This window comes from Tribolium madens, unplaced genomic scaffold (assembly GCF_015345945.1).
Source record: "Tribolium madens isolate multiple individuals breed KSU strain unplaced genomic scaffold, Tmad_KSU_1.1 Scaffold_96;HRSCAF=242;Tcas5.2_LG5, whole genome shotgun sequence".
Classification (NCBI taxonomy): Eukaryota; Metazoa; Arthropoda; class Insecta; order Coleoptera; family Tenebrionidae; genus Tribolium; species Tribolium madens.
Genome location: NW_025401068.1, coordinates 10,838,512 through 10,852,664, shown reverse-complemented (window position 1 = coordinate 10,852,664; position 14,153 = coordinate 10,838,512). Strand labels below are relative to the sequence as shown.

Sequence of the window (14,153 nt, the reverse complement as noted above, 5' to 3'; positions counted from 1 at the left end):
GGACTTTTATTTGTTCATTGGCATACTGGTGTAATTTTTAAAAATGTGATTATTTATTATTTAAAAGAATTTTAGCAATTTATTAATTAAAAAAACAATGAATTGATTGCTAGAGTCTGTGCTGGAACCATCATTGCTTTTTTGTATTTTTTTGCAACAAAACCAATGCACATTTCTTTTTTCCGGGTTTTCTAGTTGACTAGATTGGCAGTTTTGCGATTTGAAAACATGTCAGGGGTTAGCTAACCTCAAAAATGTGCAATTTTATTTATTTTTATTATTCCTTTATCGTATTTTTTTACCTCATAAGAGCATCTCTAACCAGTGAACCCGTTGTTAGTGCCAAACTTTCGAAAGTATGGGGGCCTGGGCTCAAACCTCACATTTTCACAATGCCAGCCAGATATTTCTTTATTCAAGCAAAAAATTCCAAAAATGAGAGGTAAACAACACGTTTTGATGCTTTTCCATTAAGTGACGATTCATTTTAGCATTTCCTCGGACTTGGGGGTGATTTTCGACATACACCTAGACGGTGTGACCAAAACACAAAAGCCTTGTCGCATTTGGGCCAACAATCTCAATAGAAAAGACGGTTCTTACATTATTAGATATAAATTGTATGAGCCGTGCTTTAATTTAAAAATTAATATACTTTATAATTTGGAACATGTGGACAAGTCCCCTTATGAAATTCCAGAACCGATTTATCCAGACGATTGTGATTGTTCTGTTGGTAACATTGCCCAATTTCTGGAAAAATGGGAATGTGGTACCACCCCGCAGCAAATTCTCACCGACCTGAAGCCCTTCCAATCAATTAATTGGAATAAAATTAGAGATAGAGTGGGTGAAAACACCAAATATATCAAATAACACGAATATTTTTAGGTAATTAAAAAGTTTGATCAACCCCATTCAGTCAGCTTGTGCCATTACGTCATAAAAAATAATAATGTTTACCGCACTTGTTACGGTAAATACGTGGGTTTTAAGATGTTCATGGACGCGATTTTATTGTCCTTAAGCAGGAAAGTCAACCTACCCGACTTGGAATTTTTCGTTAACTTGGGAGACTGGCCCCTGGTTACTGAAAAAGTCGAAAAATTTCCCATTTTCTCTTGGTGTGGGAGTACCACAAGTCTGGACATTGTTATGCCCACGTACGATATTACTGAATCAACACTGGAAAATATGGGCAGAGTAATGCTAGACATGCTTTCCGTCCAAGGAAATGTGAAAGAATCATGGGAAAATCGAACAGGGAAGGCTTTTTGGAGAGGGAGGGATTCAAATCAACACAGACTAGATTTGATCGATATTGGGAGAAAATATCCCGATTTGTTCAATGTTTCACTGACAAATTTCTTCTTCTTTAGAGACAAACAAGACGTTTATGGCCCCAAATCCGAGCATGTCTCGTTTTTCAGCTTCTTTGATGTGAGTAGTCCAGAGGGCTATGAAATAACACGAACGTTTGTCTTGCCTAAATTGATATGTCAAACTATTTAAAATTAAACATAGATTTACTAGCGAAAGTGTTGTTAATGCACGCTTTTAGTTTGTTCAAGAAAGAATTGGCTTTAGTCAATATTTAACCCAAAAATTGCTAAATTTGACATATATCTAACAATCAAGATATACGTTCGTAAAAGTTTCAGAGCACATTTTTAATTATTTGTATGTTTTCTTTTTTTAGTATAAATATCAACTGGCTTTGGACGGTACAGTCGCCGCTTACCGTTTCCCATATCTCTTAGGTGGGGGCTCCCTAGTCATAAAACAAGAATCTCAATATTACGAACACTTTTACAATGACTTAATCCCAAATACTCATTACATTTTAATGAAAAGAGACTTATCAGACTTGGTTGAGAAGCTTCAATGGTCCATTAAGAACGACAAAGAAGCCCAGACCGTGGCCTCTAATGGGCAAAAGTTCGCCAATGAAAATCTATTACCACAACATATTTTTTGCTACCATGCCCATTTATTACATCAATTTAGTCAAAAAATTGACAGTCAAGTCATGATATTAGACGATATGGAAAAAGTCGAACAAGTGAAACAACAAAATTACTGTGACTGTAGAACAATTGTAAAAGATGAATTATAATTAATTAATTAATTAATTTACCACAGTAAAGTGTTTTTAAATAAATTAGAAACTCTTGCTATACCCAAACTTGTCTACATTTATCAAAATTGATTCTAGTTCATGTAATAGTTCTCTTTTGACTGAGTCGGGCACCATACTCCTTGCTTTTGGTGTTACTGTAGCTATGAGCTCGTCCACGGTGGGCATATGTTTTTCATTTTCTGTGATAGCTTTCCTACAAGCTAGCCTGACTCCATCTCGCCATCCACACTCGATTAAACGTGTTTGAACCAGCTCAGTTACCCTAAAAAAATCAAATGTTACTTGTACCTCCTTTAAATTTCAACGTCACTCACCTGTCCAAACCGTGATTGATATCCAAGTGCAAATTAATCTTTGCGTCGTAATCTTGCGCCATTTCCACGCCGGTTTCCCTCTTCTTGAGTATTTTTTACAAAAAAGAGGTGTTTGTTTTTATTATTATTGACATTTTCCACACTGTCACTGTCACCTGTCAAATTTTGGAATTAGTTTTTTTTATTATTACTTTCTCGTTATTATTTTTGCTAAAAAGCCTACAATGGACCGATTAATATCTAAATAAATTGCGCTTGTTGTTTTTTAAATTGATTTAAATTTTTATTTTCGAAAAAAATCAAGTACCTTTGCGTTTTTTATGTTGGTATCGCCACACAGGGTAAAATTCCAGAAAAATAAGTCGAAAAAACACAAAATTCTGTAAAAAATGTTTTTTGAGTGTTTTTGAATAATACCTGTTTTTTGCGAAATTTTACGAAAACACAAAAAACACTAAACAAATGATTATTCTCGCCGTTTTCATTGTATTAGCAAGGTAAAACGTAAATAGCTAAAAATTACAGAATTAGACCAAAAATACGTTATTTTTGCATTTTTTGTACACAAAATTTATGTTAAAAACGTAAACATTCGAATTGGTAAAGTTTTAATCTGCCACTTTTTTTAGCTCAAATCTGGTGAATTTAATTTTTTGTGTTGGCAGTATTAGTAAAACAGTGCGCGATGCGCATGCGTGTTGAAGTGCAAAAAATTTTGCAGTTTCAGAAACCGAAATAGCTCGTTTTTATGTTTTCCATTCGAAACAGTTGCGTGTTTTCTTGTTATTTTATCAATTCCAACACTCCCGAGTCCTTAGCAAATCACAAATCCAAGCCAAGGTGAGTAAATGGTGAAACATCATTAGACACATGTTTGATGAAAGATGGTAGATGTGGCTATTGTCAATTACAACTTTTTCTTCACAGATGCTTTTCTTCGTGACATTTTCAAGATTATTGAAATGAACGATTGAGCTGTGATTTCCAATGATGGAGTTTGCACAACCGCCCCCCAACATGGCGATGCCACCCCCGGGCATGGGGCAGCAAAACATGAACATGCCGCCACCTAACATGGGCGGACCTGGTAATTTATTATCGACTCATATTTTTCCCTTAATAATTTGTATTTTCAAGGAGGGTATCAACACAACAAGCCCCCATTTAGGCCCTTCATGAACATGCAAAGGCCCCTGCCTGGCCCTTTGGGCAACATGACCCTCGAAGACTTTGATGGAAAGCGACTAAGGAAGTCGGTAATGAGGAAAACTGTAGACTATAACTCTTCAATTATTAAAGAATTACAAGTGAGTTTCCAAATTATTTAAAAATTGGGTGTTTAATTAATTGATTTGTTTGTAGTCACGAGTATGGCAGAGGGACTATCGGGATAGAAGAGCCCTGCAGCCTGACGTGATGTATTACCCTGATATGATGCCCCCTCCGAGTTACCAAGATAACCCCATTAACTGTGTCACCACTAGGTTCGTTAAAACAGCAACAAATAAGATGAGGTGCCCCATTTTTTGCATGGCGTGGACCCCTGAAGGGAGGAGACTCGTCACCGGCGCCAGCTCGGGGGAGTTCACGCTCTGGAATGGTCTCACCTTCAATTTCGAAACGATTTTACAAGTGAGAATTTTTTAAACACTTTTTACTAGACTTTAACGTTCATAAATTGTAAATCGTGCGGGAATTTTTGCAAAATAAATGGCCTGTTGAACGAAAAACGAATTGGCAAATTCTCAAGTTTGCTTTGCTTCTATGTAGGCTCATGACAGCCCCGTGCGAACGATGGTCTGGAGCCACAACGATAGTTGGATGGTGACAGGCGACCACGCGGGTTACGTGAAATATTGGCAGTCAAATATGAACAATGTGAAGATGTTCCAGGCCCATAAAGAAGCTCTTAGAGGCATAAGGTATCTACAACTTCTCTTCGTATTACTCCAGTTTGTATATATTTTGAAAAAAATGTTTTTAATAAATTTTACCCCATCCTTCCTTACATTAGTGCAATTTTTTCTAATAAATAAAAGTAATTCCAGTAACTGTTTTCATAAAAATGTTTACTTTTGAGTGATGAACGATAGGCTGTGATAGATTTAATGGTAAAATAAGAATTTCTGTGATGTTGTACCGTGCTGTATGAGAAAACGTTCAATAAATCCGTAAGAAATTAGACGAGAGCCAAGTCCAAGCTTGTTTTTAAACTTTGCACCACAAAGTGTGGAAACATATTTGGATTTGCATTTTTATTTTTCCTTTCGGTTAGCTTTTTCGGCCGTTGTGAATAAAAAATGAAAAATGCACACTTGTTTTATTTCCATGAGCCTCTTTAAAGAAAATAAACGAGTTGTAGTGTTTTATTCTGCACTAATGATCAAATTTAACTGTTTGTTTTGCCCTGAGATGACTGTGAATGTGTTATTTAGCTTCAGCCCCTCGGATACGAAGTTTGTAACTTGCTCAGACGACGGTACTCTGCGAATTTGGGACTTTTTCCGGTACCAAGAGGAGCGCATCCTGCGAGGTAAGCCCCACGACGGCGCAAACATTGGTCATTTTCGCAACTTCCAGGTCACGGGGCTGACGTCAAGTGTGTGCACTGGCACCCCCAAAAGGGGCTTATCGTGTCCGGTAGTAAAGACAATCAGCAGCCGATCAAGTTGTGGGACCCCAAAAGCGGCCAGTCTTTAGCCACCTTGTGAGTATACAAATCGGACCAATCAGCGACTAATAGGTGACTTAGGCATGCGCACAAGTCGACCGTCATGGACTTGAAGTGGAATGAGAACGGCAATTGGCTAATAACGGCGTCACGTGACCATCTTTTAAAACTCTTCGATTTGAGGAATCTCAACCAAGAGGTGCAGACCTTCCGCGGGCACAAGAAGGAGGCTTCCAGCGTCGCCTGGCACCCCATCCATGAGGGGCTGTTCTCGAGCGGGGGGTCCGATGGGTCCATCATGTTCTGGCACGTTGGGTAAAAAAACCTTCTCAAGGTGTTAAAAAAACTGAGTTGGGTTTTCAGAGCCGACAAGGAAGTGGGGGCTATCGAACAAGCCCATGATAGTATAGTCTGGACCCTGGCGTGGCACCCCCTGGGACATATCCTCTGTTCAGGATCCAACGACCACACCAGCAAATTCTGGACCAGGAACCGGCCAGGGGACCAAATGAGGGATAAATACAACTTGAATACTCTCCCCGCCGGTATTGCAGGGCTTGAGGACTTGGATATGGGCGAAGAACCGTCAATTATTCCCGGAATGGGCCCCGATGATAAGGTCGAGTTGACGTCGATTTCTTCCGATGGTAACACTGCTATTCCTGGTCTCGATCTGGACTTGTTGACTGTTAATGAAGAAAAAACCAAAATTAAAAAAGTGCCGTTTAGTAAACCAATTCCTAGGAATTTCCAAGCGCAATGGAACGAAACTTACGGTTTGGGGGAAAAACTCAAATTCAATTTATTGCATTTTTTTTGTAGAGGACGCAGCCGGGACGATAAACGAAGTGATTAGTCAAATCGTCGAAAATACGCCAGGAGTTGTCCCCTTGCAGAAAATTGCCCCAAGTGCAATTATTATCTACGGAAAACTTATTCCAGTTGAACGTACGTAAAAATACAGTGTGTTTGCTGAAAAGTTACTTTTTTTAATCAAATGATTACCATTTAGAAAATCGGTAAAAAAATTGCTTTTTTGAAGAAATTTATTTTTTGATTATATTCTGACCATCTAAGAGATAATGACAACTGAGATTTATAATACAAGTTTTGTGTTTACTTTGTCGATAAACAGGGTATTTTGTACTATACTTTGATCGCCTGAAAGAGACCAAAAACCCAAATAGGAATTGAAGAAGAGTATAGCAAGTAGAGTATAATAGATGACAACTAATTCCTAATAAGATTTCCACGTTACATTTTGTACATCTAATTCCCTCGGAATTTGTTTAGAGATTCGTTTTTATTATAATATCTAACAAAAATACTTTACGAATATTTTGGTATAATTGTATTTATAACTTTTTTTTGGACCAACAAAAAAATAGTCAACACGCACAGACTGAAGCTACTAAAAGTATATTTTAAATTTATTTCGAAAACTAATAATCACACAAAGATCAGCTTTTCGCATAAGAACTGTTTTTTTTTTCTTTTTTTTCTATGTACATCTGAATTTTTTCAGACACATTTTATACAACATTGTCATGTGAATTGTCTGTTGAATTTAAGAAGTCAGTCAATAATTCGTAAAAATAATAAATTTTGAAACGGCCCGTTTGTAAAAATTACTTAGTGTAATTAATATATAATAAACTAATCAATAGAAAAAATCTCGAACAAATCACATGAACAGTGAGAAATACAAAGTTTTTTATGACAAACGCCTGATCTTTGTGTGACTATTATCTTTTGATATAAAGTCAAAATATACTTATAGTACACTCCCTGTATAATTATTCTTTTTAGTGAACAAAGTATAGTTTATCATAAGTCAAATTATCAAACGGATCCCAAGTACGCATTTTTTTGTTCATTTTGATCATTTGTAGAATTTTTGCTACTATGTACTCCGACCACCTAAGAAATAGGGCCATCAAAAATTTATTATTAATTAATATACTTTTTACAAATAAGAAACTATTTTCAAAATTTTGCAAGTTTGCATTTTTTTCTTTATTACATAAAATGCAGAATAATTATTTTAAAAAGTGCTAAGCAAAAAAAAAATTGTCACTATACTAGTGTTGTTCTATAATACCAAATTTTATACTGGGTGTTTCCTTAATACTGCGATAAATTGCAATATTTTACATCGAAAAATAACACCAGTAAAAAGTAAATAAATAAATGGTTTGAATATTTCCACAATTTCCGCACGCCACTGGTGAGAATAAAAACAAAGTAATTGGCGGAGAATAAGCGTTGTAGTTTCAGAGCCTGCGGTCACCAGACCTTCGTCATTTTATAAAAGCTGAAAATTTGTCAGTGCATAACACCAACACAGGTAGAAACGATGGGCAAGTATGAAGTTTGGGTCGTCGTGGCATTGGGAGATAACTGGTAGCAAAGAAGTAAAAAATGTTAACTTAAAATTATCAAATAAAAAAACTTAATTTTTTTATATTTTCTTTGGAATAATATAAGAAATCACCTCATCCATTGCCAGACACTTAACATAGTGGCAACCCCTTGTCAGACACCCTTAAACTTTAATAAATTGTAACTGTACTTACGTTATAGTGTAAAAGCTGAATTTTATACATGTTACTTGGCTAACTATTAAAAGATGTTTTCTCATTAGCCAGACAGTTTTGACAGTTCTAAGTGCTAAGTTTTAAGTAAAATAAATATGATTCAGTTTTGACAAAGTATCATCATGGAAGGCCTATAGCTACCCTATATGTTTGTCTGGTCGGGGGTAAAACTTTCGAAACTGTCTGGTTACTTTGAGAAAACATCTTCTAATAGTTGTCCAAGTAACATGCATAAAATTCAGCTTTTGTAATAATTACAATTTATTAAAGTTTAAGGGTGTCCGACAAGGGGTTGCCACTATATTAAGTATCTGGCAATGGATGAGGTGATTTTTAATATTATTCCGAAGAAAATATAAAAAAAATTACGCTTTTTCATTTGATAAATTTAAGTTGGTATTTTTTACTTCTCTGCTACCTGTTATCTCCCTAAACCACGACGACCCAAACTTCATACTTGCCCATCGTTTCTACCTGTGTTGGTGTTATGCACTGACAAATTTTCAGCTTTTATAAAATGACGAAGGTCTGGCGACCGCAGGCTCTGGCTCTATTGTTAATGGCTCACAAAGGTTGTCAATTTTTTTTAATAAAACAATTCAAGTGGTTTCGGAGGAACTTTATCACCTTATATGTATATCGTTTAATTTGACAAACTCCCTGTATAATTACACTTAATTAATTTAATATGTTTTTGCAGCGGGTTCGAAGCTGGAGCAGGCGATATCCGAGGGCCCCGAGGCTCTCCAGAAGTACATCGACTCGGGTGAGATCGAGGAGCTGCACGACGTGATGCCAATCGGCGACGACGAAGATTACCTCAACGACTACGACAGCAACAACGACTCCCCCGGCGGTACAAACATTCCCAGTCTCATGCAAACCCCCCAAATCGCGCCCCCATCACTCGCCCAAGATTCAGACATGCGCAACGTGGACCAAGACATGAGGGGGGCATTTTCGTACGGCCGAGACAGCGACATGCGAGATCCCGACTATCGAAATGTCGTCAACCGCGAATTGAACTTCCAGCCGCCCCCACGTGACTATGACATGGCCGACGAGGATTTCCGCCAACCGTATCGCAACGACCAGGACTTCCGCCACTACGAGGACGAGGAGGGCTATGACGAGTACTATGACGAGTCGAGGAACTGGCAACGCAGCAACGGGAATTGGGGGAGGAACCAGAATTTCGGTGGCAATTTCAGGGGCTGGAGCGGCCATGGCGAGTTCAGGGGCCGGGGGGGCAAACGCGGGGCTCGAGGACAGCGTAATCCGAGGAGCAGGGCTCGGGGCGGCCGAGGGGGGGCTCCCAGGGGACAGTCGTCCTCCAGAGGGAGGTTTTAGTAGTCATATTGATTACGAGTGCTAGTTATTTTAACTTTTTCTGGAAACAGAAAGACGCTATTGCCTCTGTGGTTTATTTTCAGCTATTTTACAACAGTATCAAGGTTACATAATGTCAAGAACAAGATGTTTGTCTTTTTTTTCAGGAATAAATATTACGTTGATTGTGTTTTGCACAGTTTTTCACCTATTTATAAAGTAATTCGATTGTATTGTCTTTTTTCGCAAATTCGGCTATTACGTTGTCGTAGAAATGGGGGTCTTGGGACATTTTTTCAATAAAGGCTTTCTCAATCGACAACATAGACACCTCTAAGAGGCTATCTGGGGGGGGAATTTCTAAACTTTTGCTCGAGAAGAGTTGCAACCAACTCGCACAGTTTTACCACTTCAAAAATGGGTTTATCTAGTCCCCTTTCCCTTAAAAAAAAATCAACATTTCGCCAGCACTTTTCCTTGTGTTGGTTTCTTCATTGGCGTAAAGAACGGAAGGTTGCGTCCGTAACGCAACAAGATCAAAATAGCCCCCATAACTGAACGTCAAAGCCACTAAAGCTATTATTTTATAATGAAAGCAGTGTTGTAGCATTTATTAAAATTATCACCGACTAAATTAAAAATTAACGAAACCCTAATACCACTTTCCTATACTCCAGTGGCGGACACGGAATTTTGGACATCAAATTTATGTCAGTTCAAAAAATGTCAATGTAAGCCGCGGTTTATTGTCATTATGATTGACGTTTAAAACTAAAATTTGAAAGTTTTAGTTTAAATTTATTTTTGGCATAGATTTTCCGAAACAATAATGCTAGCAATACGGGTTTTTATATAAGTTCAATAAATTATTTTGATTTGTTGTGATTTTTTCTCTAGCTATCAGGATAAAAATTACAAAAACCGAAAGCAAGGTTAGTTGTCTAAAAGCCCGTTTTACATTTTTATGTCAGTCGAATGACAACTCCTCCAAAATTCCGTGTCCGCCAGTGTATGAGCGAGGGTTTCCAAACATTTTCATTTTGAATTTAAAAAAATCGCAAAGAAATTCATTTAGCTTATTTAAAAAAGAAAATAGTGAAAATATTACTATTTGCGATTTTACGATAAAGAAATAATCGTAGAATTGATGACTACTTTTGTTTGCAAAATTGCAAATTATAAATTTTACGAACTTGAATTTCAAACCAAACAAAAAATTGAATACATAGGTACAGTGATGGACAGTGAATTTCGTCCACCCAATTTCCCTGATAGATTAAAAGTGTAAATTAGTCTTTAGGTTTTCCTAACCTTGTTTTAGAATTTTGATTAACGTTTGTCATGTTGACAGAATGCTCGATGCTTCTTGCTACTTTTTACCTTTGTCCTTTGAATTGGTAGTCCTTGGTATGCCCAAAAGTATAGAGACACGTCTTTGAGACATACCTTCTTGTACCTGAATATTTATTTTATTACGTTCGAATTTCATTAAATTTGACAATATGTATTTGAATGACAGTTATCATGACAATAAAGCACACACATCCCATTTTTGTAAATTCACAGAAATTGGGTGGACGAACTTTACTGTCCATTTATTTCTTGTTTATTCTTTACATTTCTGTAAAAATATAAATTGTGGATCTTTTTCAAGACCAATATTGTAGAATAAAAATTTAAATGGAAATTTGTAATTTGGAAATTCGTTGTAAGCAAGTCGTAACATGTTGGCTTTTCGGTACCCCACAGTTCCCAATGTGTACACAAATTCCACCAATCAAAATGCACCATTTACCCGCCAAAGTTGTTCACCCATCGTGACGACACGAGCGTCACGAATTGTTGACCACTAAGGTTCAAAAATAGTTACTTCTTTATCACCAATTTATAAAAATATCATTACTATTTACACAAAGATAGGTTATAATATTTTTAACATTTCTAAGACGTGCATTTCTAATAAAATAACGTTTTTTAAGTGTTTTATGCCCCTGTGAGCCGACGCCACTGACTCCCTATCTATACCACTCATCCTTGTTCAAATTTCGCCCAATTGGGGCCCTTCCCGCTTCACGAGTTCCTAACGGGACTATAAAAGCGTTTGTGTGTTTGGCGCCCTTTGTTATTTTCGTTTTGGGTGTTGTTTCGTGACGGTGCCCCAAAGTTGTGTAAAATCACCGAAATTCTAGCCCCGCAAAATGCCGCTTTTCAATAAAGAAAACATGATAACCTTAATCGGTGAAAACAACCGGAAAAACGTCCTCACGGACAACAGAAGCAACATTTTCGATAAAAGCAAAGGCGATTCAGGCCCCTCGAAGATCCAGGATGGGTGCAACATGGAGTTTGACCCCGAATTGGAGCCTCTACTGCAGGAAAACCCCCGCCGGTTCGTCGTCTTCCCCATCCAATACCCCGACATTTGGGCTAAATACAAGCAAGCCGAGGCTTCCTTCTGGACAACCGAAGAAGTTGACTTGTCTCGCGACCTCGACGACTGGAAATACCGTCTCAATGACGACGAACGCTACTTCATCTCTCACGTTCTTGCCTTCTTCGCCGCTTCGGACGGCATCGTCAACGAGAACCTCGTCGAGAGGTTCAGCCAGGAGGTGCAGGTGACCGAAGCGCGCTGCTTCTACGGCTTCCAAATCGCCATCGAGAACATCCACTCAGAGATGTACAGCATGCTGATCGAGACGTACATCTCCGAGTCCCAGGAGCGCGAGTTCCTCTTCAACGCCATCGAGACGCTGCCCTGCGTCAAGAAGAAGGCCGATTGGGCGCTGCTGTGGATAAACAGCAAGAACGCCACGTTCGGGGAACGCATCGTGGCCTTCGCCGCCGTCGAGGGGATCTTCTTCTCGGGCAGCTTCGCGGCCATCTTCTGGCTCAAGAAGCGGTGTCTCATGCCAGGCTTGACCTTCTCCAACGAGCTCATTTCGAGGGACGAGGGGCTGCATTGCGATTTTGCCTGTCTGATGTTCTCGCATCTGGTGCAGAAGCCCCCCAAGGAGCGCATTGTGAGTATCATCCGAGACGCGGTGAAAATCGAAAAGGAGTTCCTGACGGAGGCGCTACCAGTCAGCATGATTGGCATGAATTGCGATCTTATGTGTCAATACATCGAGTTTGTGGCCGACAGACTACTGGGGGAGCTCGGCTGTGAGAAAGTCTACAATTCAAACAACCCGTTTGATTTCATGACGATCATTTCCAATGAGGGCAAAACGAATTTCTTTGAGAAGAAAGTGGGGGAGTACCAGAAAAGTGGAGTATCGAGTGAGCAAACCGAAGAGTACGTTCTAAACGCAGATTTTTAATAAGAACAACACAATTTGTGTATTAATTTAAATTATTTTTATTGTATATCTCTAGTATAAATATAATTCAAAGTTTATTAAAATCCCGCTTTTGATAGACTCTCAAGTTGGTGGGAAAGCTTCTCCTCTTTGGTTTTCCTCGCCTGACACAAACTTCTCGATTTTGTGTACAGATTTACAAACTTTTCAACGTCTATTTCGCCGTTTAGGAAACTATCAGCTATGGTTTCACACTCTGACTCGGCTTTTTCAGCAGCTAGCCTCAACTGTTCCTGAAAATTAATCATGAAACCACTTCCAAAAACACCAAAGTAGTACTTTTATATTAAAAGGAGAATATTTATCAGACATGTCTTGATACTTCATGTGAAGACGCTCATTCTCAAACGCCAGTTTAGTCACCTCACTTATCTTCTGCTCAATTTCTGAACGCATTTCACTGAGGTGTTCTTGTTTCGATAAATTTGACTCTACAATGAAAAAGTGTCAAGAGTGTTGTGAAAATTTCAAGAACGTATGTCTAGCCTAAATTGTTGTTTAATAAAATATCAAATTATTAAAAAATAATAATATAAATACTACCTAGAAAGTTGCTAATGTTAATTCCGAAGCTAATTTTTAGTTTAATTTAGAAATAAGCCGTTTTTGGTCAATATTTCAATGTCAAATTTGACAGGTGTTGATGTTACTATTGAAGACATACGTTCATAAAATTGTCTGAAACTGAAAATACCCGCCAACTCCTCCACTTGCGCAATCAAATCGTCGAGTAACTTATTTTGTTCTTTGATTGGCGGTAAATCGGTTAAAAATTCTTGCTGTCTGTCCGAATTACTATTTAAAAATTCTAGTTCATTAATTGATAGTTTATTAAGTTCGGGGAAAACCAGTCTTCTTTGGTGAGTTGGTGAGGAAAAATTGTTCATGTAACTGGGACTTGACCTTTCGCATTCTGAAACTTCAATTTTTGAAAATTGTTGATTGAATGAAGGCTAAACCTCGTGTTGGGACAGTCGGCGATGTGATGGTGCTTCCAGGTCCTGAGGTGATGTTAGTGTCATTTTTAAGAGGGGGCGGATGTCGCTCAAATTCCCTAATTATAGCTTGCACGACACGTCCCAAGTCAGAGTGAATAGTAAACTAAAAAAATGACTCAAAACAAGACAATTGTGATTTTTTTTACATTTAATAGTCCAGGGGCTGAAGTGACTTCACTGTCGGCGTTTACCCACGGGTGGACTATGGGGGGCGATATAGTCAACAGGGGTTTTTCATTGGGAAATTCCTTACTCAAAGAAATGTGTAAGCAAAGCTCATGTCGGTCCGACTTGAAGCATATTTGGTATTCGTGACCCTCGCAAATTTCCACAACGCTAACAAAAACGAAAAACGTTATTTTGGTAAAAAATCAACACCACTTACTTGTCGTTGAAGATTTTCAAAGTGTTTATTTGGTGTTTTCTGATGTCGGGGTCACTTCTGTATATTTTCGGAAGCATTTCTTGAATACTTTATTCGTATTTATTGTCAAGTGCGTATAATTATTCAGTATAATTCAAGAAATTAGAAAAACTTTCGCTGAATGTAACCTTTACAAATCTGACAGTTGAGCTGTCACGTTGACAGTTGAGGTTAAGTCGAGCAAAATCAAAAATCGATTTAAATCAGTTTTGAAACAGTGACAATCCAAATTGACCTCAATATTGCATCAATTTTTCGCTAAATTATCTTAAAATTTTGCTAATAATTGCCTGATCATGATTTTTTGGCCAATGTAAC

At 38.0% G+C, this 14,153-nt stretch overlaps 4 protein-coding genes across 5 annotated transcripts; 2 read left to right on the top strand and 2 right to left on the bottom strand.

Annotated features, from left to right (window-relative positions):
* The first annotated feature begins 50 nt into the window (after positions 1-50).
* LOC123013965 lies at positions 51-12,457 on the top strand. The gene is made up of 16 exons (XM_044412848.1): positions 51-442; positions 492-846; positions 892-1,440; positions 1,700-2,113; positions 3,451-3,541; positions 3,592-3,761; positions 3,817-4,086; positions 4,225-4,376; positions 4,890-4,987; positions 5,035-5,161; positions 5,207-5,440; positions 5,489-5,901; positions 5,948-6,073; positions 8,423-9,065; positions 9,219-9,270; positions 11,241-12,457. Exons 1-16 carry the CDS (start codon positions 255-257, stop codon positions 12,372-12,374), a joined length of 5,016 nt encoding a protein of 1,671 aa, XP_044268783.1. The 5' UTR covers positions 51-254; the 3' UTR covers positions 12,375-12,457.
* Positions 1,969-3,059, bottom strand: LOC123013435 (transcription and mRNA export factor ENY2-like). The gene is made up of 4 exons (XM_044411938.1): positions 3,019-3,059; positions 2,762-2,966; positions 2,455-2,673; positions 1,969-2,402 (listed from the first exon to the last, which is right to left on the bottom strand). Exons 3-4 carry the CDS (start codon positions 2,514-2,516, stop codon positions 2,162-2,164), a joined length of 303 nt encoding a protein of 100 aa, XP_044267873.1. The 5' UTR covers positions 2,517-2,673; positions 2,762-2,966; positions 3,019-3,059; the 3' UTR covers positions 1,969-2,161.
* On the top strand, positions 3,131-9,241 carry LOC123013431 (pre-mRNA 3' end processing protein WDR33). The gene is made up of 11 exons (XM_044411932.1): positions 3,131-3,294; positions 3,382-3,541; positions 3,592-3,761; positions 3,817-4,086; positions 4,225-4,376; positions 4,890-4,987; positions 5,035-5,161; positions 5,207-5,440; positions 5,489-5,901; positions 5,948-6,073; positions 8,423-9,241. Exons 2-11 carry the CDS (start codon positions 3,442-3,444, stop codon positions 9,070-9,072), a joined length of 2,340 nt encoding a protein of 779 aa, XP_044267867.1. The 5' UTR covers positions 3,131-3,294; positions 3,382-3,441; the 3' UTR covers positions 9,073-9,241.
* LOC123013433 (vacuolar protein sorting-associated protein 37A) lies at positions 12,397-14,151 on the bottom strand. Of its 2 annotated transcripts, XM_044411935.1 has the most exons (7): positions 13,797-14,151; positions 13,665-13,747; positions 13,558-13,613; positions 13,373-13,514; positions 13,108-13,326; positions 12,693-12,844; positions 12,397-12,646 (listed from the first exon to the last, which is right to left on the bottom strand). In XM_044411935.1, the coding sequence occupies exons 1-7, from the start codon at positions 13,871-13,873 to the stop codon at positions 12,452-12,454; spliced, it is 924 nt and encodes a 307-aa protein (XP_044267870.1). In that variant the 5' UTR covers positions 13,874-14,151; the 3' UTR covers positions 12,397-12,451. The 2 variants fall into 2 exon arrangements, with proteins under 2 accessions (XP_044267870.1, XP_044267869.1); XM_044411934.1 differs by having other exon boundaries at positions 13,558-13,747; positions 13,797-14,146.
* Positions 14,152-14,153: the final 2 nt, after the last annotated feature.

Coding starts and splice junctions, on each gene's coding strand:
- LOC123013965 (XM_044412848.1), top strand. CDS start 255: ATGTGCAATTTTATTTATTTTTATTATTCCTTTATCGTATTTTTTTAC. Junction 1,441..1,699: donor CGTTTTTCAGCTTCTTTGAT/GTGAGTAGTCCA, acceptor TTCTTTTTTTAG/TATAAATATCAACTGGCTTT. Junction 5,902..5,947: donor GCAATGGAACGAAACTTACG/GTTTGGGGGAAA, acceptor TTTTTTTTGTAG/AGGACGCAGCCGGGACGATA.
- LOC123013431 (XM_044411932.1), top strand. CDS start 3,442: ATGATGGAGTTTGCACAACCGCCCCCCAACATGGCGATGCCACCCCCG. Junction 3,542..3,591: donor ACCTAACATGGGCGGACCTG/GTAATTTATTAT, acceptor TGTATTTTCAAG/GAGGGTATCAACACAACAAG. Junction 4,087..4,224: donor ATTTCGAAACGATTTTACAA/GTGAGAATTTTT, acceptor GCTTCTATGTAG/GCTCATGACAGCCCCGTGCG.
- LOC123013433 (XM_044411934.1), bottom strand. CDS start 13,873: ATGCTTCCGAAAATATACAGAAGTGACCCCGACATCAGAAAACACCAA. Junction 13,748..13,796: donor TTGAAAATCTTCAACGACAA/GTAAGTGGTGTT, acceptor CGTTTTTGTTAG/CGTTGTGGAAATTTGCGAGG. Junction 12,845..13,107: donor GCAAGTGGAGGAGTTGGCGG/GTATTTTCAGTT, acceptor TTTTCATTGTAG/AGTCAAATTTATCGAAACAA.
- LOC123013435 (XM_044411938.1), bottom strand. CDS start 2,516: ATGGCGCAAGATTACGACGCAAAGATTAATTTGCACTTGGATATCAAT. Junction 2,403..2,454: donor ATCAATCACGGTTTGGACAG/GTGAGTGACGTT, acceptor TGATTTTTTTAG/GGTAACTGAGCTGGTTCAAA.